This window comes from Pagrus major, chromosome 22 (assembly GCF_040436345.1).
Source record: "Pagrus major chromosome 22, Pma_NU_1.0".
NCBI classification, from domain to species: Eukaryota; Metazoa; Chordata; class Actinopteri; order Spariformes; family Sparidae; genus Pagrus; species Pagrus major.
This window is the reverse complement of record NC_133236.1, coordinates 24,351,630-24,374,720: the sequence shown is the minus strand read 5'-3', so window position 1 is coordinate 24,374,720 and position 23,091 is coordinate 24,351,630. Positions and strand designations below refer to the sequence as shown.

General features: G+C 43.5%; 1 protein-coding gene across 2 annotated transcripts; it reads left to right on the top strand.

Moving 5' to 3' along the window:
• The first annotated feature begins 89 nt into the window (after window positions 1-89).
• dpf3 (double PHD fingers 3) lies at window positions 90-22,808 on the top strand. Of its 2 annotated transcripts, XM_073492860.1 has the most exons (12): window positions 90-148; window positions 8,518-8,678; window positions 10,187-10,294; window positions 13,036-13,169; window positions 13,290-13,385; window positions 13,642-13,714; window positions 14,093-14,134; window positions 15,977-16,114; window positions 16,208-16,336; window positions 19,808-19,920; window positions 20,180-20,261; window positions 20,409-22,808. In XM_073492860.1, exons 1-12 carry the CDS (start codon window positions 117-119, stop codon window positions 20,474-20,476), a joined length of 1,176 nt encoding a protein of 391 aa, XP_073348961.1. In that variant the 5' UTR covers window positions 90-116; the 3' UTR covers window positions 20,477-22,808. The 2 variants fall into 2 exon arrangements, with proteins under 2 accessions (XP_073348961.1, XP_073348962.1); XM_073492861.1 differs by lacking the exon at window positions 14,093-14,134.
• Window positions 22,809-23,091: the final 283 nt, after the last annotated feature.

Here is a 23,091-nt window from a genome sequence, read left to right as displayed (position 1 = left end):
GGTAGGGCGCATAGTGCCCAGGACCGCATTGGCTGTTGTGTTTCTTCTGTTTTTTTTCCATAAGGGTCCCAAACTACACCGAGATTTAGAATATTACGTTACAGTCCAGCAGGAAAATGGCGACTGTCATTCATAATCCTCTAAAATCGTAAGTACATTTTTAAAAAAAAAAAGAAATTATGAAATGGTTGCATTGTTCGCGTGCATGCGGTGATGCGCACAGGATGTGTGCAGGCTGAAACGCGCAAAATGAACACTTTCTGCCTTGTACTCGGACCTTCTCCGTGTGTGTTATCTGCTGTTACCGTAGCTGTGTGTGTTGTGTAAGACTGATAGGAAAGCATGCACAGTCTGCAGAGGAAACATCTCCAAACCCCGCGCGTAAATGTCCGCACTTTTACGCCCGTGCACTTTGATGAAAGTTGCCATCGTCCTCCTTCTGTTTTTTTTGTATTACAAACGCGGTTGACAGAAGTTTGCACGCCAGGCTCTTTGTCAGCGCTGGACGGGGTGAATTTGCATAGATAATTTCATGCAATTAATGTCACAAAGCGCACATTGAGAGGGCGACTCTGGCTCACCGCTGCTGAATGCACAATGCACAGCGCATTATTACATGGTATGATACAGTGTTAATCTGCTTTCATGCATGTAGAGAAAAACCTGCAGTGTGAGGCAGAATCAGGGGGGCGTGCAGTTCTCCCTTAAGTTTTACATTTTAATCTCTTAACGGTGCCAGGGTGTGATCTTTGCATCAACATTGTGTTACCTTTGAGAAGAAAATGCAAAAAAAAGCAGATGTGTTCAATCTTACCAGTTGGATAGACCCCCCCTCTATGTGTGTGTGTGTGTGTGTGTGTGTGTGTGTGTGTGTGTGTGTGTGTGTGTGTGCGTGCACCCATAACTCTCAGCTCGGTCCATATTAGTGAATGCATGTTTGTCTTGCTGCTGGCTGACAGCAGATGTTTACCACTGGTCATGTGGAATGTGCAGAGACTGAGACAGTTATCCCCAAAATCTGTTGTGCAAGAGGTACAGATGAGTGTTTCAAACAATTCAAGAGATTTTTACGCATTTGGATGCGATGCTGTTGATAAATCCAAGATGTTTATTGTCCAAGTACACCCCTGTGACGTTCTTTGACAGAGAAGTTCCACTACAGAAAGAGTAAATAAGTAAATATTGAGTGTTAGAGCAGCAAAAGCAAACGCTGAAAGTGTAAACAAATGAAAAGGGGACATAAACGGCAGGAATAAGGTGCATATACGACATGTAGATACAAACACAGACTGTTAAAAGGCAAAAGCAACACGTATGAACTCAACATAAACAGCAGGGAAGTGTATAAAGCAGCATTGGGGCGTAAATGAGGCATATAATATCTTTTTGCTTCCACTTCTTCATCCGTCCTTATCAGCTTTACATCCTCTCAAAAACCGTTAATGTGCTTGATTTCATCATGTGTATTAATACTGAGAGTGAAAGGGAAGGCAGGATGAGAGAACTCGTGATGCTCTTGTCTTGTGGAGCTCTTTGTTGACAACCAAAAATATCTTACTGTACACCCGGGACTTGGGGGGGAAAAAAACGTCTCTAAGCTGCTGTATTCTGCTGAAACAGATTAGGCTTCAGAGAATGTGGATATATATGTGTGTTTTTGTGTGTGTGTGTGTGTGTGTGTGTGTGTGTGTGTGTGTGTGTGTGTGTGTGTGTGTGTGTGTGCAGCAGATTAGGACCGTCCCAGTATTCTCCGGGGTCCATCTGTTGAGAGAGGGAGAGGTACATGTAAAAACAGACAGACTGATGCTGAGGCAGAGATGGAGGGATGGAGGCGGGGGGGGGGGACCCCATCTGCCCTTCATATAGGCCTTGACCCCGTGCAATATCTGCAAAAATGTAAACGTGTGCATGTGTAGGTTGGATTCAGGACTCCACCTACTCAACCAAACATAAGCCCATACCCTAATACAAGAGATAACTTGTAATGTATGTGAACTGATATCACATGTGAGTTACTGCCATGGGAAATGCTGCTGCGGTCTACTTTCCAGGCTGTTTGAGTCCACTGTCTGCTTGAAACAATAGGCCCGGCTTGTCATCTGTCCCCAGGATGTGGACGGTAAATCATATGCACTCAATAACGTGCTCATAATCTCGCCCCCACGCTCAGCTCCGAAAGAGGCATTACAGCCGTCATCATCCAGCAGTAAATACGTCTGGCTGTCCAGACACAGCCTGCGCATATTTACTTGATTTGTTTAAACGCTCGTGTTTCTACAAGGACTTCTTTGTGATCCGCGCGCGACGGGGACTTGATGAGGAGCTGACATGAGAAGTATTCAAATGAGCGACATAATTCATGCAGGGATTTGTGTTTACGTGCATGTGATGTGTCCTCTTTTACCTCCTGTCATTAGTTTCAATGAACAAAAGGAGCTCAGGTGGAAAGTGGTTTGGTTGTGTTTGTGTAAGGATTGAAAGGACTGAGATTTAAAGGAGATGGTGTGTGTGGAGTGGGGGGGGGGGTCAACGTGTGTGTTTTTGTTGCGTGTGTTTGTTGCAAATGCGTGGGCGGTTGTGTAGCTGCCCGCCCTTCCCCCAATTTGCGTGAGAGGGAACATAAGTGAGTGATGGAGGTTTGAAGGGGGGGTGGTGTGTGTGCGTGTGTGTGTGTGTGTGTGTTGGGGGGGTGGTTGTCTGTCTGGCTGCATTTACTGCATACATTTATACTACACCCTCAGCACAGGGGCGAACTCTGGCCTTTGTCTACCCGAGCCCGGGGACTGGGAATGTCCGGGAATGGTTTCCAGGCACGGGGAATTAAATGGCCAGGAACATTTTTTTTTTTTTTAATAGAAGCTCCATGCAGTGATCAATCCTTCCTCTTTTTTTTTCTCTTTTCTTTTTTTTCCCTCTTCTGCACATGGAGCTGGCACATGTTTCTCTCTTTATGCGGAGGGATGAGATATGGATGTTATCCCTCACACATAAAAATGATATCTCTTCCTTCGGAGACACATTTTCCCTGATTTTCCCCCCCACACGTTGACTTGAAGTGAGTTATCATTCAGCCCAGGTCTCCAGCTTCCACTCCTTCACCTCACAAGCGTCTCTACATCCTCCACCAATCGACACCACCACCTCCTCCCCCTCCGGGCCAAAACAACAGCAGCAGCATCTGAATCAGGGTTTCCCCTTTTGCAACACCCTTTTCCTATTCTGCTCGCTCTACCTCTCCCCGTGCCCCCCCCCCATCCGACCGCACTCTGCACCTTTCCCTTTCATTCCCTTTGTGTGTCTGTTTGCGCACGGACGAGCGCGCGTGTGTGCGAGTGCGCTCGTGCGTACACACATCCGTGCGTTTGAGAGAAAATGAGTGTGACAGGGTTTGAAAGGGAACACGTGTGCCCCGGGACATATCGGACCCCTCCTCTTCCCTCCCATTCTGCCTCCTTGGCTCCTCCTCCTCCTCCACTTCGTCCCCCTCCTCTTCTCGCCCTGCAAAGTGCCACAAAGACGCCTATCAGTGCCCACATACCGTTGCCCGGCCCTGCACTTCCTTTGGGGGGCCTCTTACATATTCCTAAACCAAAAGTGAACTTCCTCTGTCCTCACCATCTTCTGCCTAATCTGTAGCAAACCTCTATCGTTCCTTGACACTATAAGATGTGTCAAAGATTTCCCTTTTAGACTCTGTGTGTACTGCAAGCTTGTTAGAAAGATGTATCTGTGTGAAGTGATACATGCCAGGCTTGTATTGTGGTGGAGTTAGTTGCCTATACAGTTTAGCTCTGACTCAGTGAGCTGAATGAGGTCATGTAAACAACATGTAAACAGTTCTACACGCTGAGAAATGATGTGCCTGTAAAGTCTGTCATACAGGCTATTATCAGCTCAGCAGTGGGGTTTTTTACTTTTGTGTTTTTCAAAATCGACTTGGTCGAGACCAAGGCAGGGCGAGACTGAGTCAAGACCGAGACTAGACAAGTCCCATACTCATATGACACACTTACGATAAAATGTGGTGTGGGACATGCAAACCAAAGGCTCTCCTCAAATTGATCTGAGTAATCCACATTCCCATAAGAACACACAAAGAAAACAAGGACAAAATCCAGAGACCGAGACAAGACCGAGTACGAATAACGCTAACTATAACACAGAAACCACTTGGTTAAGGTTAGGAGCGGCTCATGTTTTGGCTCTACCCGGTGTTGTCGCCACCAACGTGTCGTCAGGCTGTAACGTCTAATGTGTGACATCTGCCAAGTCACAAGATCTTTCCTCACGCATGTCATAGTTTCAAAGAAAGCTAAAAATATTTGCATCTCCTTCAGCTGTCATATTAGCTGCTAGTAATTACAGAGACTTAAATCTGTTGCTTACACACCTGCAAGAATCCCAGCACGCATGCTGAAAGCAAACTCTGACCAGCTGATCTAATTTGAGGTTTGATTTTGTGGTGTAGAAATAAAACTCGAATTAGTTTGTGGTTAGCAGAGTGTAATCTAATTTTGAAAGCTTTTGCGTATCACCAGCGGCTGATGAATTTCACTATTTCCTCACATGAACGCATTCAGTTTTCACGTTACAGTAACAAAACGGATGCTACAGTAATAACCTCAGCCTTCAGCCTTGAAGCGCCTTCAAAGCGGAGAGCTCCTTTAAACGATTGACAAAGGTGTGATTATGGTTAGCTGAGGCGAGGAGGACGAGACGGACAAAACAGCTCCTGCATGAGGCAAAACGGTCGAGGCTTCGTTAATTTATTTATTTTCTGTTAAAGAAAAACATCACTGACGACACCAATGATAAATAAAATACCAAAGTAATCGACAGGGTTTTTTCTGAATAAATTAAATAATTAAAAAAATATTTAGTCAACTGTTGTGCAACTGTCTTGACAAATGACTCAAATGCCTTATTGATGATCACAATTGTTTAATTTTCTGTAAACTGAATAATTAACTAATCATATCAGCTCTAACATATAGTATAACATCATGGCGCATGTTTAACGTTTCAGATCTCGTTGAAATGGGAAGGACGCGTTGTAGATGAAGAGTGTGGAGACACGAACGCGACTGTGGAGAGACGTATGACAGCGATTTATTATGCCACTGATGAGTGCTTTCAGTGATTAATTATTCTATTTAGCAAGGAGGAAGAGAAGGTGCTGCGAGCATATATTACTGACAGAAATACGTGACAGATAATTGCAAGATCGAGTGGGTTGAATGACAGCAGACTGCCTCTGCTAAGTGTGAGTTTAAGTATTTATGTTCCACCTCTGTGACCTTTTACCTGGAAACGTTGACCATCGTTGCTTCTGTGCTCGGCGTTGACAAGCATGAGCGGCACACACAAAGCTCCTCTGTGCTAGTATGGGAGCAATTGAGACAATCACAGTGGTACACACAAATATGTGCACACACACACACACTAACACACAGCAACTGCAGATTCCATCAGTATCCAGGAAGCTGTTGACCGAGAGGAATGCGCTCTCGACATGCAAAACTCGACTTACATAAGCACCATCACTCGGATCAGACATAAAGTCGACTAATGGGTACAAACAGGAGCACAGTGCAATCTCTGATGGTTGAATCGGGTTCGTGGGGGGAAGGTAGGCGGGGGTCTCAGGACACGCATGGACAGATGGTCTCCCAGTCATACATATACACACATGAACACACCTCTCAAACAAGCAAGCGCAAGCACAGCAGGGCACACTTTGCTTATGTAAGAGTTTATGAAGCCAGTGCCCAGGGGACGTTGTACAGACACTTTGTAGTTGGACAGAAACGTACGGGGCGATACGGGATGACACATGCGGGAAGAAAAGTGGGGAAGACAGGATGAGGGGAAAATGCCCGGAGTTCAGGCAACAAACAGTAAAAGCAGAAGACAGCGCTTCACTTCGGGGAATGTGAGTTATGTGACAGGAAGTCTCTTGGATTTGTCCGGATCACGGTGACTGCTGGTTGGTCATACTGTGAAAACACGCATCACCAAAAAACACCAGCTGCATTCTTCATCTCTGTAGGTCCTCTGACAAAAAGCCTCAGCCAGCAAGTGCCAGACATGTTCGAGCCCAGACCTTGTGCTGTGTACGTACAGTGTGGCACTGATGGTGCACATGAAGCCACTATAGAGGTGTGTGCCTGCTGTTGCAACACACCACTGTGATAATTCATGGAAACAGATATTACGTGGTTTTGACGGCTTCTGGTCCAAATCAGTAGCACTTATTTCTCAGCTCCCTTAAAAAAAGTTAACTGAGTGAGAGAAAGCTATCTATACCTTAAAGCAATAGCTTGACATTTAGCTTATTGACTTTCTTGCTTGTAAGATGAGAAGATAACATACAGTACCCTACAGTATTTTTAGCCTACTGGTGCTGGAGCAAGGAAAAAATAGCTTAGCTTAGCTTAAAGACAGCTGGCAGGGGGGAAACAGCTAGCCTAGCTCTGTCCAAAGGTAAAAAAAGAAAAGAAATCTACCTACTAACACCTATTAGATATTACCTTATAGATACCACTATCATACTGTACGCTATCTGACCAGCAAATATGAAGCTGGAGCCAGCTGACAGTTAGCTTAGCTTAGCATAAAGACTGTAAGCAAAGGGAAACAGCTAGTCTGGCTCTGTACAAAGGCATAAAGTCTGCCTAACACCCCTAATACATACCAGTATCATACTGTATCTGTTTGGCACAGATGAAGGTGGAGCTGGCATAAAGAGCTAGCTAGCATAAATAGTCTTAATTTTTTTTCTGTTTATGATTATTTTGTAGCCTTTTTCCTCTTGCTAGCGATAGCTTTATGAGCTTCATGAGCTGCTTTCATTTGAGAAAATATAGCCCAGAATATATTACCAACTGTTTTTCTCTCTCCACATTGTTCACTTTGAGCCGCCCCCACCCATCAACTCATGTCAAAAGCAACAAATCTCCCATTCATCTCTGATCTTTGTCCAGATGCGGCAGTCGGTAGCCAAAATCGAGGTGTAATTCACATTATAGAAGTGTGAAGACAATGCCGTAACGCAGCTACGAGATGGGAACCTTCATCTGTTCCCCACATGTTCAACGTTCCCATTCTCCCTCTTTTTAATCAGGTTTTCGTTTCCTCTTTTCAGCCACAAATCAAGTATCCTCCTCATACGTGTCTCCTCCTCTCATCTCCCTCATCCATACATCCACCCCCCAGTCGCTATACTCACTCCAACCTCTCACCCTCCTCCCACCCCTCTCATCCTCTTCCTCGTCCATCCACCCTCTGCTCCCCCCCCAACTCCAAACACTGCACATCTTTGTGAGATTCAGTGTGACCAGAGCGCTGGTCTTTGTCCAGCTTGGCATTCTTAACATATCTTTGTAGAGAATCCACAGAGCCAGTCAGAGAGACAGGATGATGGGCAGGCAGATAGACATGTATGCACATAAACAGATAGGAGAAAATCCCCCAAGAGCAAGAGATCCTATTGGCATTCTTTCTTTTTCTCCAACCTTCCTGTCACTGATTATGTCGGCTTCGATGCGTACATAGAAGATACTATAAGACTAGCCATGGTTGCCCCCGTTGGCTGAAGACCGGACCATTAGAGCTATCTATCCTCTATCGTTCAGCTATGTAATTTAATAAACAATAAGCTACTCAAGGTTCATATTTTATCTCCTGCAAAGATGAGTTCGTCTTGGTTTGTTCCATCTGTTTCTAACGATCTCAGCGGCAGAAATCCTTGCCTCTAGACAGAGACTGCGGAGATTATTGATGGCTCACATCCTGATTTATACTCTCGTGTTGGTCGATAGTGTGTGTGTGTGTGTGTGTGTGTGTGGCTCATCTGCCGTGTGGACCTTGAGCCAGCACTCTCACTTATCTATCAGTTTGACAGGATGAAACATGTCTTCTAATCACACAGTTACCATCATTACCTTCCGTATCCCCTGTTCCCTTATTGTGCTCAGTCTGCGTAGATGTTCCTGCCTGTGCTGCATCTGATGTGAGGCAGCAAATCCAGACTTTACACAACAAGCCAAGCCAAAATACGGAGAGAAGTCTGGGCGTGTTATATTAAGCCGAAGCCCTAAACAGGCCCGCTCATTCTTGATTTGCAGACCGTACCAAATCATCAGCCGCCCAGCACATGTTATTGCCATTAACCGTCCCCAAAAAAACGTGAACATTTAGCTGATAGGGCTTCAACAGCAGGAAAGACTCAGCGCACAGAAAAGCAGAAATTGAAGCAGCATGCTGCAAATAGCTTGGATCGATGGCAGAAATAGGACTATAATGTTACTTGTGGGTAACTTGAGTTCGGCAATGAAATATACTGCACATTTAGGTCAGATGTTGAATGAACGGGGCAGTTTCCGGAGACGTAGATGATAATGAGCGATGCATTAAGTCAGATAAATCACAACTGGTCTTTTTGTTGTGTCTTCTTGTCCGTCTGTTTCAACATGTTTACCTGCCACCTTCTCTGACTGTCTCTCTGTCTGTGCTCAGGCTCGGTGACCAGTTCTACAGGGAGGCCATCGAACACTGCCGCAGCTACAATGCTCGCCTCTGTGCCGAACGCAGCGTCCGCATGCCCTTCCTGGACTCGCAGACTGGTGTGGCGCAGAACAACTGCTACATCTGGATGGAGAAGCGCCACCGCCAGCCAGGTGATCCTCTCACGCAGATTCATTTCACTGATATGACTTTTAACATATACATTTGGCAATATTACATTACATTAGTTACTACTTTCACTTTTATTTAAAGGCACAGTGTGTAATTTTTTGCTGTCAGAGGTTTCTCAATCAAACAAAACAAGAAAACATTTGTAGCGTGGGATTATGGGAGTTGTTGTCTGGAAATGAGACTCAACAGTCAACCATCTTTCTCCAGAGTTACTTTAAGAGTTATGTAGCGTTGATTTATCAAGTTATCATCACAGTCGAACGAATGAAACACACGTTAACTTGAAAGAGATAATGTAAGTTTACAACTCAACAAAATGTGCCAAAGATCCTGTCATTAAAATGCAGACATGTTGCACAGTATATCTCTCAGGAATAGTTTGACATTTTGGATATACACGTAACTTTCTTGCCGAGACTTAGATGAGAAGATCGATTCCACTCTCTTATCTGTACACTAAATGTTGGTTTGCTTAGCTTAGCATATATACTGGAAACAAGGGGGAACAGCTAGCCTAGCTCTGTGCAAAGGTTTGAGTGAAATCCAACATGTTAATTAGTGAGCTTTAGAGGTGCTGGTAGGTTTGTACAGAGCTGTTTTCAGTCCCTATGCTAAGCTAAGCTAAGCATTTGCAGGCTGAAGCTTATCTTGAACGCACAGAGGTCTATATCAATCTTTCATGTCACTCTCAGCATGCAAGCGAATAAAAAGGAAATGCATAAATATGGATGGACCACCACCACCACCACCTTCTGTATATTCTTTGAGTTACCATTTGCCGATTTATCCAGAGACGAGCAGTCAGGATGCTTTATGCACATCTGGGTCGCCTGTAGAGCCAAAGGGAACAATCTGCTCTTTACTGAGAGCTGGACACAAATAGCCTGCTCTCCATCTCGTATGCAAAGCCCTTCAGGCCACACCCTATACTTTGTGGCAGGCCTAACTCACATTATATGCATTTATTCTAGGTCTATCCCTCCCCCCTCATTCTCCTGATTTTTTTTTTTTTTTTCCTCTGCTGGTGCTGAAAAAAAAAGTACTTCTCTCTGTCCATCTTGGTCAAAACTAATGGCAGAAATATGATCAGACACAAGGGCCAAAATATTCAGTTCAAGTAGAGGAAGTCTGCTTTACTGACATAATGACAAAGCAGCAGCCATCCTCATAATTAGGTAACATTTCTACACAGACATGTCTGATGAAATAGCTACAGATTTCAGGTTGTGTGTGATATAAGAGCAGGATTTTTATGAATAGCCGACATGGACCATCAGCCTGACTGTAATCGGGACATATTAAGTGACAGGAAAGTAAGACCAGTCCACTGTGTGTGTGTGTGTACTTGGTTGTGTGTGTGCTCAGGGGTCTCAATGCAAGTTTTGTTAAAATTGTACGCTTGCCAGTGGTTGTAAAGTTCTTCCTGTGTGCCTGTGTCTCTGCATGTGTGTACGCCTATATACATGAATACGTGTGTGTGTGTGTCCAGGCCAGGCAGCAGGACAGATGTATACCTACCCCGCTCGTTGCTGGAGAAAGAAGAGGCGACTCCACCCACCCCTGGATCCCCAGCTCCGCCTGTGCGAGCTCCGACTAGGTAAGACAAACAGCACACACATTGACATGCATGCACGGTTGAACCCCATGCCCACTGCGGTACTGACCCGTACCAATGCAAAGCCCACTTTTAACTGTCGCACCCACCGCCTTCATCTGAACGTACGTTGTGTTGCGCAGAGCTTTAGGCGTGCTCGGCGACGTTCACGTTCGCTATCTGACCATCTGGCTCTGGTTAGCCCGTCTCTCTCGCCAGGTCTCCAGGTTCATTCTCTCCCCTGAATCAATGCCTCCTCTCTCTATTCTCTGGCAGTAGACGCACACACACACATACACAAGCACACACACAACACCCCCACACATGACTCCAGCTCTCCGTTGCAGCACAGAAGCACCCTAACTGGGCCTCTATAATCATTTGTCCATGAGGCATTAGAATGTAAGTGAGTCTTATGAGGTGGAAGTGTGTGTGTGTGTGTGTGGGTGTGTGCATCCATGCATGCATATGTGTGTGTTATTGGGGATTTTTTTTTGTGAAGGAATGCCCCAGGAACCTGATAAGGGGGAGAAATGAAGGCGAGTCTTTGTTTCGGCTTTGCCACACTATTGTTTCCCCCTCGCTGTCTTCCAGAAGCAATATAATACTCCAGAGTCGTTCACCTCGAACGATTCAGCTTTAAGCAGAGGACATTTCTGTGGAGAGACACTCCCCAAACAAAGCACGTAAAGGGACAGAAAACTAGCGATAGACTTTAGTTAACAAGAGCAGGAAAGCCTTTGTAGCTGAGAGTAAAAGAGAGGAGAAGTCTCCAGTTTTGTTTTCCAGAGATCCAATTCTGCAGTTTGGCCCAGATATCTATCATAACACGACAGAGGAATGTGAGTGCTCCCCTTTCAGGCTTTTGGAAATGCTTTATGTTTATTTAATGCTTCCTGAGCAGAGAGGTTTGTCTGTGTGTGTGTATGTGTCTGTGTGTGTGTGTGTGTGTGTGATACACAGAGGCTTTGTCGTGCAGTTTGAAACCAGAATCGAAATCCTTTCTGTTTTGTAGATCTTCATGTCGCAGCTCAACATTCGAGTGGCCTTGTGTCAGCAGCCATTTTGCTTCCCTGTTCACGAAGACAATTAATCGGTTTTAGATGATTCAGTGATGCCGTGCACGTTCATATGTTTTCATCAAGCAGGGCTGTACCGAACAGTTCGAAGCTTCAATCTTAATCAATATGCCGTGCAGCTTTTTTTTTCTATTCACTGCCAAGTTGTAGATTTACAATCCTGCGGTGGACACGTAGGATTGTTTCTGACTCGTGTGATCCAAACATTTCCAATAACCCCAGTTAAGGTCGTCACACCACATGCTTTTATCTCACCGAATATTCAGCTTCAGTCCGTTTTTGCTGAATCTCAAAAACAACATTTTCAACGCAGAAATCGAGTTACGCTCAGTAAAATTCATTAAAGATAATTGATTTCATAAAAAACAACAACTAATCACTTCATTCAAACTGTATTTTGTGATGATATCATAAAACACAATGAGAGACATTCAAAGCTTCATTCGAAAACCTCAACATAGGCTTCAAATGTGAAAAGCCGTCATCTCATGTCTCTTCCTCAACATTAGACGTCTACTCCAGAGATTTATTATTGCTTTTCTACAAGGTTATCTCCTGATTTATCATCCCAAGTGTGGGTCAAGCTTTAAAACATGTGGATCCTACATTCCCCATAATTCAGCTCAACAGAATACTTCATTATACCCCCGTCTCCTTAATGCCTATTTCTTTCAACCGCCACACCTCCAGTGTAAAACACAGAACCAAACCCAGTTGACATCACTATGACATCATCAAGGTTAGTTTTACAGGCTTTAGAAAGCTCTCCAGAGAGCCACAGAGGACATTATAAAAAAAAAAAAAAATCACAGGCTAAATAGCACTCAAGTAAAATCTGTAAACACTTCATGTGTAAAATGGGTGGAGTGGCCCTTTAGGGTTAGCTGTGGATCAATATGATTCGTGTGAGCATGGGCGTTTGTTCTTATGGGGTTGAGGGTGGAGGGGTCTTTTTGCTGGCAGAGCACATTCAGTTGGCCCCCGAAGAGTCGAGGGAGAGGTTTTTGGGACTGTGGGGAGGGAGGAAATGTCTGTGTCAAAGTCAAGCTATACAAAGAAATAAGAGGAGGAGGAGGAGGAGGAGGAGGAGGAGGAGAGGAGACGCAGAGCTGTGTTCAATAAGAACAGTATCCCTGCTCCCTCCTTTCCTTTCTTATCACATCCCGACTTTCATTGTGTTTTTTATCCCGGTGTTAGAGTTCAAAGACGAGGACAGAGAGTCAACGCTGCAGCGAGTTCATCTCCCGGGAAATGAAAAGAGGGAGAGGATAAAAGAGCAGTGAGATACTGGAGATGTAGTTTAGACCTATGAGCAGTGTTTTTTTCTCTATCTTTGGTTCATCATTTCCTCCTGACTTACTGTGAACCTTCGTTGTTATTGATGTTGAATCTGTGAAACTCTAAACAGAGGGAACACATTGATACTGATACATTTTCTCTGCATGTTGTTCATCCAAAAATGAGCTTTCTTTGAAAGTGCTTTATAAATCAGATGTGATCTGGCACTAAACTAGCCTGAAGAAGATCTGCTTTAACTTCTTTGTTTAAGATATTCAGCAAAAAAAAAAAAGCATCTTTGAGGATGCAAAACTGTAACACGCACAAACTGTCACCTCAGATGGTCTTTTCATTCTCCTTCTCTCTCTTCTGCCGCCACCTCCTCAGAAGCCGAGCTGGCCCCGAAGCGTGAGGGTCCCCCGGGGGAGGCCACGGCCTTGGAGGCCCTCCTGAGGGGGGACAACCTGCTGGAGAAAAAAAACAACATCTGTAAGGAAGAGGAGACGTTGCTGGAGATACAGGTATCACGTGAATTATGTCCACTGTGAAATCATCCAAATATTAGCCATTCTTTCTGAGCTCTTCACACATATTGTTCCCTGTGTGTTGAGCCTCTCTCTGTCTGCATGTTTGCTCTGCAGAGAGTTCTGGAGGCGGAGGAAAATGGGGACGGTTTCCACGATGACGACGACTTTGAACTGGATACTCCAAAGAGAAAGAACAGAAACAGAGGCAAAGTGAGTGTGTACGAAGACAAGCATATATATTAATGTGTGTGGCATAAAAGAGAACGAGTACAGAGTTTCATCAATACACAATCTGATCTATCAAGTGTATTATGTGACACTTATCTGCCCAACTGTTAAATGTCAAGAGCTTTGCTTCATCTGAAACGTTTTTTTAAGTTTATATTGTAAAATTATAAGTACTGCACTCTTTTTAAATATCCAGAATTTGTGTTCATCCATCGGATCATGTTTTCTTTCCTCTCAGAACAGAGGATCCACTCGCAGAAGGACAGAGCCGGTTAACACGGACGACCAGGACAAACCTTACGTCTGCGACAGTAAGGGAAAAGAAAACTTTGTACATCCTGTGCCTTTAGTTTACATGTTAAATTAAGAATCACAGTGTTTCACAAAGCTCCAGTAAGTGGAGAGAAACCAGCAGACTAGTCGTTTTCTCTCATCTTTCAGTGAGACACCCCCTCTCCTTCTCCTCTAAGAGCAGTCCTCTGCAGCATGAAGAAAGAGTTTGCTGTTAATCCAGACCTGACTAGCATGCCACTTACGTACTTGGGCAGAATCCCCCCAGGAATGGATTGCCATGGGGATGTGGAAAGAGATAGGCCTCCGCTCGAACAACTGAATCTCATCCTCATTTTTGTGTCTTGTTCTGTTCTGTCTTTTCCTTTATTGTTTGCTTTGTGTCTTCTCTGTTCCAGATAGATACAAACAAAAGCATAACTCAAAAAAGGCTGAAGAAGGTATCGAACCTGTCGCCATCTTGTCTTTCTAAGGGCTTCATGACTGGCTTTTTTTTTGTTTTGCTAATGGGCATCTGGCTGTGGGAATGGCTAGCTGAATGCTAATCCCTTGGAGATGCCTAACGCTTTAAATGCTTTATGCTAGTTCGAGCGTCCGCTCCTGCGTTCAGTGCAAGCATTGCATGACACTAGCGCGATGCCATCTGCCTTAATGCTTCCTCTTTGCAAGGCATGCGCCACATGATGCTTAAGCAGCAGCAGCTAATGTCGCTCTGACAGATGCATGTTTCTTAAGGCCTCGCTAGCTGTGACGTGATCCACAGATGTAGCCATTGTAGAAGTCTTTACGCTGGGTAGATTCCTAAAATTTTCCATATGGAGTTTTTAACCACGGGAATGGATTGGCAGTGAGTTCACAGGGGAATGTTGAAGCTCTGCTGCTTTGTGGTAAAATACCCAAATCTGGCTGAAACAGAAATGACTTCCAACTTCTATGATGGCTACAGCTCGAATGTGCTTATTAATAACCCCAATAACTGCGACAATATTAGACTATAGATTGTAGTTTTTATATTATTAGTAGAAAGAATCTGTGTGACTTCCCAGTAGAGTACAGCAGGGTAAAACGGTGTGTGTCAAGCTCTCGTCGTGTGTTGATTTGCTTGATTATAACCTGTTTTTGAAATCAGTTCTAAGCTACTGAACCTCTGACACACCTTTTGTATCCTGTCCCCATATCTATACACTAGACTCCATAGCAATAAAGGGGTAATATGTAGGATATGGCCAGAATTTTTGTTTAAAAACAAACAACAAAAACAACAGTGTCAGTGACATCAATGTATTGTGTTGCAGAGATGCCTGCTGAAGTTAGCATGCTAACAAGCTAGCCCCGGCCCGCCCTTTCACGTAATACCAGTTTGTAACTCAAGGCAATAGTCCAATAGCCCCCATAGTTTCTGGAAGATTTACTACCTACTTTAATACCTATCATGTACCATATTTTTACAACTTTTTCCCTTCTAAATACAACCGTACACGGTCTGAATTAAAGCTCATTGTCTTTTTAATTTAACGTTAAAACACACTCGACAGAAACAAATTGAAATTCACCAAAACAGTCTTGGTTTGTCTTCCCACAATCCCCTCTGGTTTGGTTCAAATAAATACAAAAATATTCCCGCTTCCGATGCCTGACTCTCTCTCTCTCTCTCTCCTCACCGCCTCATGCCACTGTAAATCACCTCCATACTATATTCCCTGTCTTCAAACCGGCATCTGTCGGTCTCAGAGCCTGTCTTCACACCCGCTAGCTAATAAGCTAACAACAGCTAGCAAACAGTTTAGTGAGCAGCAGTTAGCCGTTATGCATCCCCCTATATTTTTTTTGAGCTACCTTCAATTTCTGGCCATATCTTACAGGTTACACCTTTAGATATGTAGAAGTTAAAGCCTCTTCTTAGTGAATTAGCAGCAGTAATATATCCTCTCAACAACGCTGTCTTTAACGAATCCCATTACGTGCTTTTGTTGCCTCATATGGTAAAAAAGTGAACCCATTCATACACTGTAGTTTTTTTTGTAGTAATATAGGTGACATTTTATATTCTGATATATGGTAACAGCACAAGTAGTAACAATGTCCCACAAGTTTAGTCTGAAGCTAAAGTGAAGAAGAAAAATATAACAGTTCTCTGCAACATATATGATTTTTATTCACATAATACTCAAGTAGTTGAGTGCAAAACATCAAACATGAATACTGACAGCCAATTGAAGTTTCTGCAAATTGTCTCCATTAAATTAAGTGTTTCTAATGACGCTGTGATGTTTCACCTGTAGTCTGTGGAAAGCGCTACAAGAACCGGCCCGGCCTGAGCTACCACTACACCCACACTCACCTGGCCGAGGAGGAGGGTGAGGAGGAAAAGGAAACAGATATGCCCCCGTCTCCTCCACGTTATTCAGACAACCACAAACGTAAGTCGCCGGTGACCATTTAATTACACAGATCAACAGCTCAAGAGCAGCTCATATATCCTCCTCCTTACATGTATCTGTTCCTGCCGACAGCTCAGAAGGCCCCAGATGGCTCCATCATCCCCAACGACTACTGTGACTTCTGCCTGGGAGACCAGGACTCCAACAGGAAGACGGGCCAAGCCGAGGAGCTGGTGTCCTGCTCCGACTGTGGACGCTCCGGTGAGTCCCCAGTCTCCACAACATGGAGGGCTCCGTTAAAGCCTTAGCTTCTTTGATGATGTTAGCATTAATGTAGACCACAAGCTAATGCCTTTGTTTTCCTGCCAGTTGAATTAGAAGAATGTCATACGAGTGTTTTCAATGGCACAGCAAGAAACCACTCATAAATCACTCTCTTATCAAGGGTAATAGTTCGATATTTTGGGAAATATGCTTATTTTCTTTCCTGCCAAGACTCAGACGCGAAGATTGACACCACTCTCGTGTCCGTACGTTAAGTATGAATCCACTACCAGCAGACCCTTAACCTAGCTTAGCATAAAGACTGGGAACAAGAGGACAGCTGGCTCCGTCCAGAGATAACAAGATCCTCTTAACAACACTTCATATCTTGTTTGTTTAGTCTATACAAAACCTGAATTGTAAAAACAACAAGCTTTACAGGAGATTATATGTGCTGGACTCTGTCGTGGCGGGGTGCAGTGACTTCCTGGAGGCTTGTTGTCACCGAGAGCTTTTTTGTATGGAGTAAACAAACAAGGCATAACATGTTAGTCAGTAATCTTTAAAGGTGCTGGTAGGAAGAGTTTGTTGCCCTCGGACAGAGCTGTGCTCGCTGTTTCACCCTGTTTCCAGTCTTCTAGCTCAGCTAAGCTAAGCTAACCATCTCCTGGTTGTAGCGTCATATTTAACACACAGACATAAGAGTGGTATTAATCTTCTGATCTAACTCTCAGCCGGAATATAAATAAGCGTATTTCCCGAGGAATTAATTGGGATTTTCAGAAATTAGTTGTTCGCTAGTGCAGCACTTTAATTTGTGTCTACTACACATCTCATTTTTGTTTCCCTTTTACTTCCTTTTTGTCCACAATCTTGTTCATGTCTGTTCCTCGCTTCCTTGCGATGTTTATTGGTGTTACACGGACTGAAATGGCCACAGATGTGATGCAGTTTAACTCCCTGCATCAAACTTCTGTTTAGATTAATGGATAATGATTCATTCGAAATATCTTTTGGATCAATGTTATTATTATAAAGTTTGCAGTAAAGTTCATTTTAATTTGTGACAGCTTCATTTCATTATTAGTCATCCTTGTTCACACAGGTTGATTTCTGTCTCTCCCTGATGATGTAGATCTGATTACGCAATGAATTGAGCTTTTCATGATGCGGTGTCTTTTCAAGGGGTTATCAATGAGCCATGTAGACCGTAAGAAGTGAGCGCCAACTCCAGGAAAAGCTTTGCCGTTTCCCTTCTTAGAAATAATATTGATCGATAGGCTCCGCTGCTTGCTTCCATCCTGCATGCTTCTCCATGTCAGCCTCGTCCATCAGTCAGGACTTCTGCCTTTAGACGACATGCATTCACTCTTTCGTTTCTCATGCATTACTTTATGGCACATCTGGCTGCATTTTTGTTTCATTTCCCCACCCTGTTTTTTCTCCACACACTACCCAAAGACGCCTCTGCTGGATATCACGGGCAGAAAACATTTTTTTTTTAATCAGCGCCGTGAGGTGTTTTCTTGCTACGGTAGAGTTTAGTTAGTCAGCTGCGAGAGTGTGTGGACTTTGTCTGTGTTGCTCTGACGCTGATGTTTTCATGGTAGCTGGAAGAAGAGGAGGAAGAGGAGGAGGAGGAGGAGTGAAGAAGGATGGGAGGAAGCCGAGTGCTCTCGAAGAATTGTTCGGCGGCGCGTCAGACAGCGATGCCTCCACGTTTCATGGCTTTGAAGAAGCAGAGCTGGAAGACGTTTTGTTTTCAGACGATGATGATGATGATGATGCGGACAGCTGATAACGGGACATCTTGGCTAGCTGGACTTCGTGGCAATAAGAGGCATTTGCAGAGTAAACGTTTTCATTGACTGAACGCTGAAAGACTTTGAAGTGAAGAGTGGACTACAGCGGCTCCCCTTGAAGGCCATCCTTTTTTCCCCTGATGGATACACGGGCATTTTTTTTAACCATGCACATGTGGATTAAGACATTTTCCATTTTCCATAAACAAACACTAACCTCCTTTTGCTTGCGTGAGATAATCAACACGATAGACTTAACTTCACGGCTACAACCTATTATATTCTGGACTAAAATAGCAAGACCAGTGGAACGTGGACTCTTAAGTCACTCCATTGGCTAAAGAGGACAGGTAGCCGAGAGGTAAGAGCCAATTGGCACCCCATTGCTCCTCTCTCTAGATCCTTTCTTTTATCGGTAGTCTCTGAGTAGAAATACTTACTCCTGCCTGCTGCTAAGTGGTATCTGTTTGAGCTGGCAGGCCATCTTTTAAACTGCCACAGCTAATTTCCATCCCTGACTCTAATTCCTCCATTTATTCGGGAAAGCAGGCAGCAGCTTAAACTTGAACTGCTTTAGATTTAATCAAGTTTCTCTTTGTTCCCCCCATCACAGGCTGATAGGGAGGGTTTTCAGTGTTTCTGGCTGCCTTCCCGGTCCAGATGTAAATCACTTCATCCTTGATTATGGCTCATTCATGGCTCATTGATACCCCATTGATACCAGGGCGTTGCAGATAACTGCGCTCCCGAGATGCCGACAGAGCCGTGAAGCTCTTATTGTCGTAACAGCTGTAGATTTATGGGGAGATGATAACATTTTGCCTGCACACACCACTGCTCGTGTTTTGTTTCCCAGATATATAATCACTTGTCTTTTGTGGTTAGATTGCCTTTGATGCTACGTTTCATACAGCTGTATGGACCGTTGTTTGAATCACAGACACAAGTAACCCTGGGGCTGCGACTAAACTGTCAGAAACATATGAAAAACGCTTATCACAATCTCCCAGAGCCCAAAGTGACGCCTTCAAATTGCTTCTTTTGTCCAACCAACAGTCCAACACTCAAATATTAAGATTATTTCCTCGTTTATTTTCAGAAATGGGAATGAAAAGCAGAAAATCCTGACATTTAAGGAGCTGGAACAAGAAAGTGTTTGACATTTTTGTTAAAAAAAAAAGAAATGACTGAAGCAGTTAATCGATTACTAAAATTGTGGCTCTAGTTGATAGTCACTGCTGGCTCTTAAAAAGACATAACAGTCTTATTTTGAAGGGAGAAATCATTTTGGGGCAAAACATTTTATTGAAACACTTCTTTCTACAGCATTAAGAAATGTCTTTAAACTAAAAGGAGAATTTCAAAATCTGAGCACAGAAATACTGTCGATAATTTATTCATTTTAATTAACATAGGAGATACATTATTGCTGCACCTCAGAGCCTGCAGCAGCTACAGCTGCAGATGATGTAAATCCACTTTCGATGAATTATGTAAATATGTTTAGATGTGTCTGTCTGCGTCTGTTGTCAGCTCACCGTCTCTTAACAGGCGTCTCTAACCGGTTACATAAGAGAACACTGAATGTGCTTTGTTCATCCTCTGGCCATCCATTCTTTCCTTCTTCCTCACTTTTCTCGTCTCTTCTCGCCGTTCCCCCCCGCAGGTCACCCCACATGTCTGCAGTTCACTGACAACATGATGCAGGCGGTGAGGACGTACCAGTGGCAGTGCATAGAGTGCAAGTCCTGCAGCATCTGCGGCACCTCAGAGAACGATGTATGTACGACGTAGGAGACGACTAGATTTGAATTTGCTTTGAAGTGCACCAAATTTGACTTGCTTTCTGTTTAATGTCGTGACCTTTGCACAGTCAGCATTCAGCCTGTCAGAGGCAATACGCTACACTGATTTTAACTCACTGTACGTGGCAAGCAGATAAGATACACGACAACCAAAAAAACAACAATAAGAACAGAAAAAGGACTTTAGGTAGGTATCCCAAATGTAATATATCGATTGTGTGTTGCAAACGTAGGACCAGCTGCTGTTCTGCGATGACTGCGACAGAGGATACCACATGTACTGCCTGAAGCCTCCGATGACCCAGCCTCCAGAAGGTACAGCGTCTGCGCTCATGTGTTTTATTATACATCAGCTGGTTGGTACTATATATGTCGTGTGACAGAGGCTATAAACAAAGGCTATACATGGAAAGGAGTGAGGACGACTAACATTTCAGCCCTCTCTTTCTCCGCCTTTCTCAGGGAGCTGGAGCTGTCACTTGTGTCTGGACCTGTTAAAAGACAAAGCCTCAGCCTACGGAGAAGCATAACTTCCTGGACATTCTTCAACACACACACACGTACACACAATATATATATATTTGTACTTAACTGTTTGACATACCCACTCATTAGCAAAAAAACTTTCTCTCAGATAGTATCAAACACACACAGATGCAAACGCTCTCTCCACACACACACACACATACCGACACACTCCAGTGCATTAACAGGCTCAGGGCAGTTTCCTTTGTGAGATCCTCGAGCTCTCACACAGCCGAGCAACACACTCCAGATGCAAACGCCATCAACATGCAATCTCGACCATAAGTCAGCGAACAGCAGGCCTGCCATGCAGTCATTTCTCTACCTCACCACTCGGCAGACGGCGAGAAGCCAAAGCAACATAACGGCCAATACTGTGTAGTACATGTGTACGTGAAGTACATGCTGGTTTGAAATCCAAACATCTGCAAGTCCCTGGATGTTTTCCCCGTGATTTAAATGTATTTGAGTTGGAAGACGTTCGTCCCAGAGTTTTGCGCCGAAGTTGTTTCACTCGCTACTCGAGCTCTACGGCGAGGGGGAACCTGCCTGGGTTTGACTGATGTTTGTTTAAGTTTCTCCTTCCAGCTCTACTCCTCTCCTGTGTTTAGATTTTACAGTGACATCCCTATTTCATATCTGGACAGACTCAATGTAAGTCATGCCATCTTTCACAGGTTTTGTCAAGCTCCGCGCGATTTATATCCAGCGCTAAGAGGAAATGGGGCGATAAAACAAGCCTCGACTGTCATTCCTGTCGGTGCGCGGTGACATTTCGAATCCACGTCTGTTTTTTGTATCTTTACAGTTACTATGATACCATGGTGCTCAATTTGACACTTTACAAAAAAATTATAACATTTCTTTACACGGAATGAAACGCTTATTTATTTATTGTTGATAATGGTCCAATGTTACTGTCAAGGAGATCATTGTTACTGTAAATCAGTGGTTCCCAAACTTTTCCTTATGGCCCAAAAAGTGACTAGCACGAGTGGACCTAATGACTATTACCCCTCTTGGTTAGCTAGGCCACTTTTGCTATGTCTGTCAAACTTCCTCGGACAGTCAATTTAAGTCAAGTCCATTTTTATTTGACATATAAAGTTTAAAGTGACGATTGGGACAGATTTACCATTTAAAATTCTCAGAAATGTGGGCACTTTATCGGCTTCAACTGTAGTTAGCTAGCTCAAAATACATGATACAGCCCCAAAGAGGCTAAAGTCAGCCTCCTTGATAGGCCGGCTGACATAAAGGCAAATAAATTGCATTCTTGTATTGCAGGGTACAGCTAGTTAGCCCTAGCATTAGTACTGTTATTGCATTGGCTTCTACGTACCCTGTAATCCCACATAATATCTTAACACAGCTGGGAAGTTGCGTTATCTTAACTCTAGATAACAGCAAGGTGGTAGCTGAGCATGCTAACGTTTGAGCAGCAGATTAAAACACAGTTTAAGCGCTGTGTTTTTGTTTTTTCTAAGATTTCTTTTAAAAAAAATACACTCTAAAGTCTTTAGATACTTAGAAAAGATAAATAAGATAAGACAAAAAGATTTATTCACCTTTTTGTGGACGCGTGCCCCCTGCTGTACCTCTTTGCCCCTCCAGAGGGCCTCACCCCTCAGTTTGGGAACCACTGCTGCATTTTAACCAGTACAGTGTGTGTATTATCGAACCTTGATTCATGAGTATATAACTGGCAGTGTGGTGAATCATATACATGTCCTGAGGAAGCAGTATTTAGCCCTGTCGGGAAGTTGGCGCAGGTGATGTGCGATTTTTTTTAATATTGTTTTGTTGTTTTATAAATGCAGTCGTACCCAGATTTTTTTCTGGACGTTTTGAATTTTTATGTGGGTAAGGCTGATATTGGAAATGGATTTCTCAACATTTTATATACATAAAAGCCCCATCAATGTTATTTATGTTTCTGTTCTGAGCAAAAAAATGTGGTAGCGGTCACCTACTGCTCTCTAAAAACAAGGAACACTGAGAATAAGCTCAAAATAAAAAAAAACAAGTATCTTTAAGTACACATAGTGTGCAAGCTTCGACAGGATATCACAATCTGCATTTTCAGTTTTTTTTCTATTGTGAGTTTGTATTTGATATTTTTTTCCACAGACAATCATGAGCTAGCATAGATACAGTACATGATGTTAATAATATGCAGAGTTTTATTGTGCTTTTCCATGGTGGGTTTCATGACCCTTTGTGTCTTCCTTTTAAAAAAAAAAAAAAGTCTTAGATATCATTTTTATTTGATGCCATCACCTACAGTGATTCAAAATGTGTTGTTAAAGTAAATGTTATGTTATGTTTTGTGTTGAAATAAAGACTTTTCCATAAATTTCCTCGCATGTCAGATTTATCGACTTGTTTCATAGTTTGCCTGTGAAATGTATTCACAGAAAGACGCTCCAGATCCAGGAAAGCCTAATGTCATATACACAAACTGAATGAAGGCATGCAGTGTGTATACGGCTCTGGCCAAGATGGCTGTGACTGATATGAATCCATTGTAATCTGTTGAGGAGATAAACCATCATTTTCCCCTGAAGACATGGCTGCCTTTCTGTTTATCTGCCAGCATCTCAGTGTATTCACAAACCCT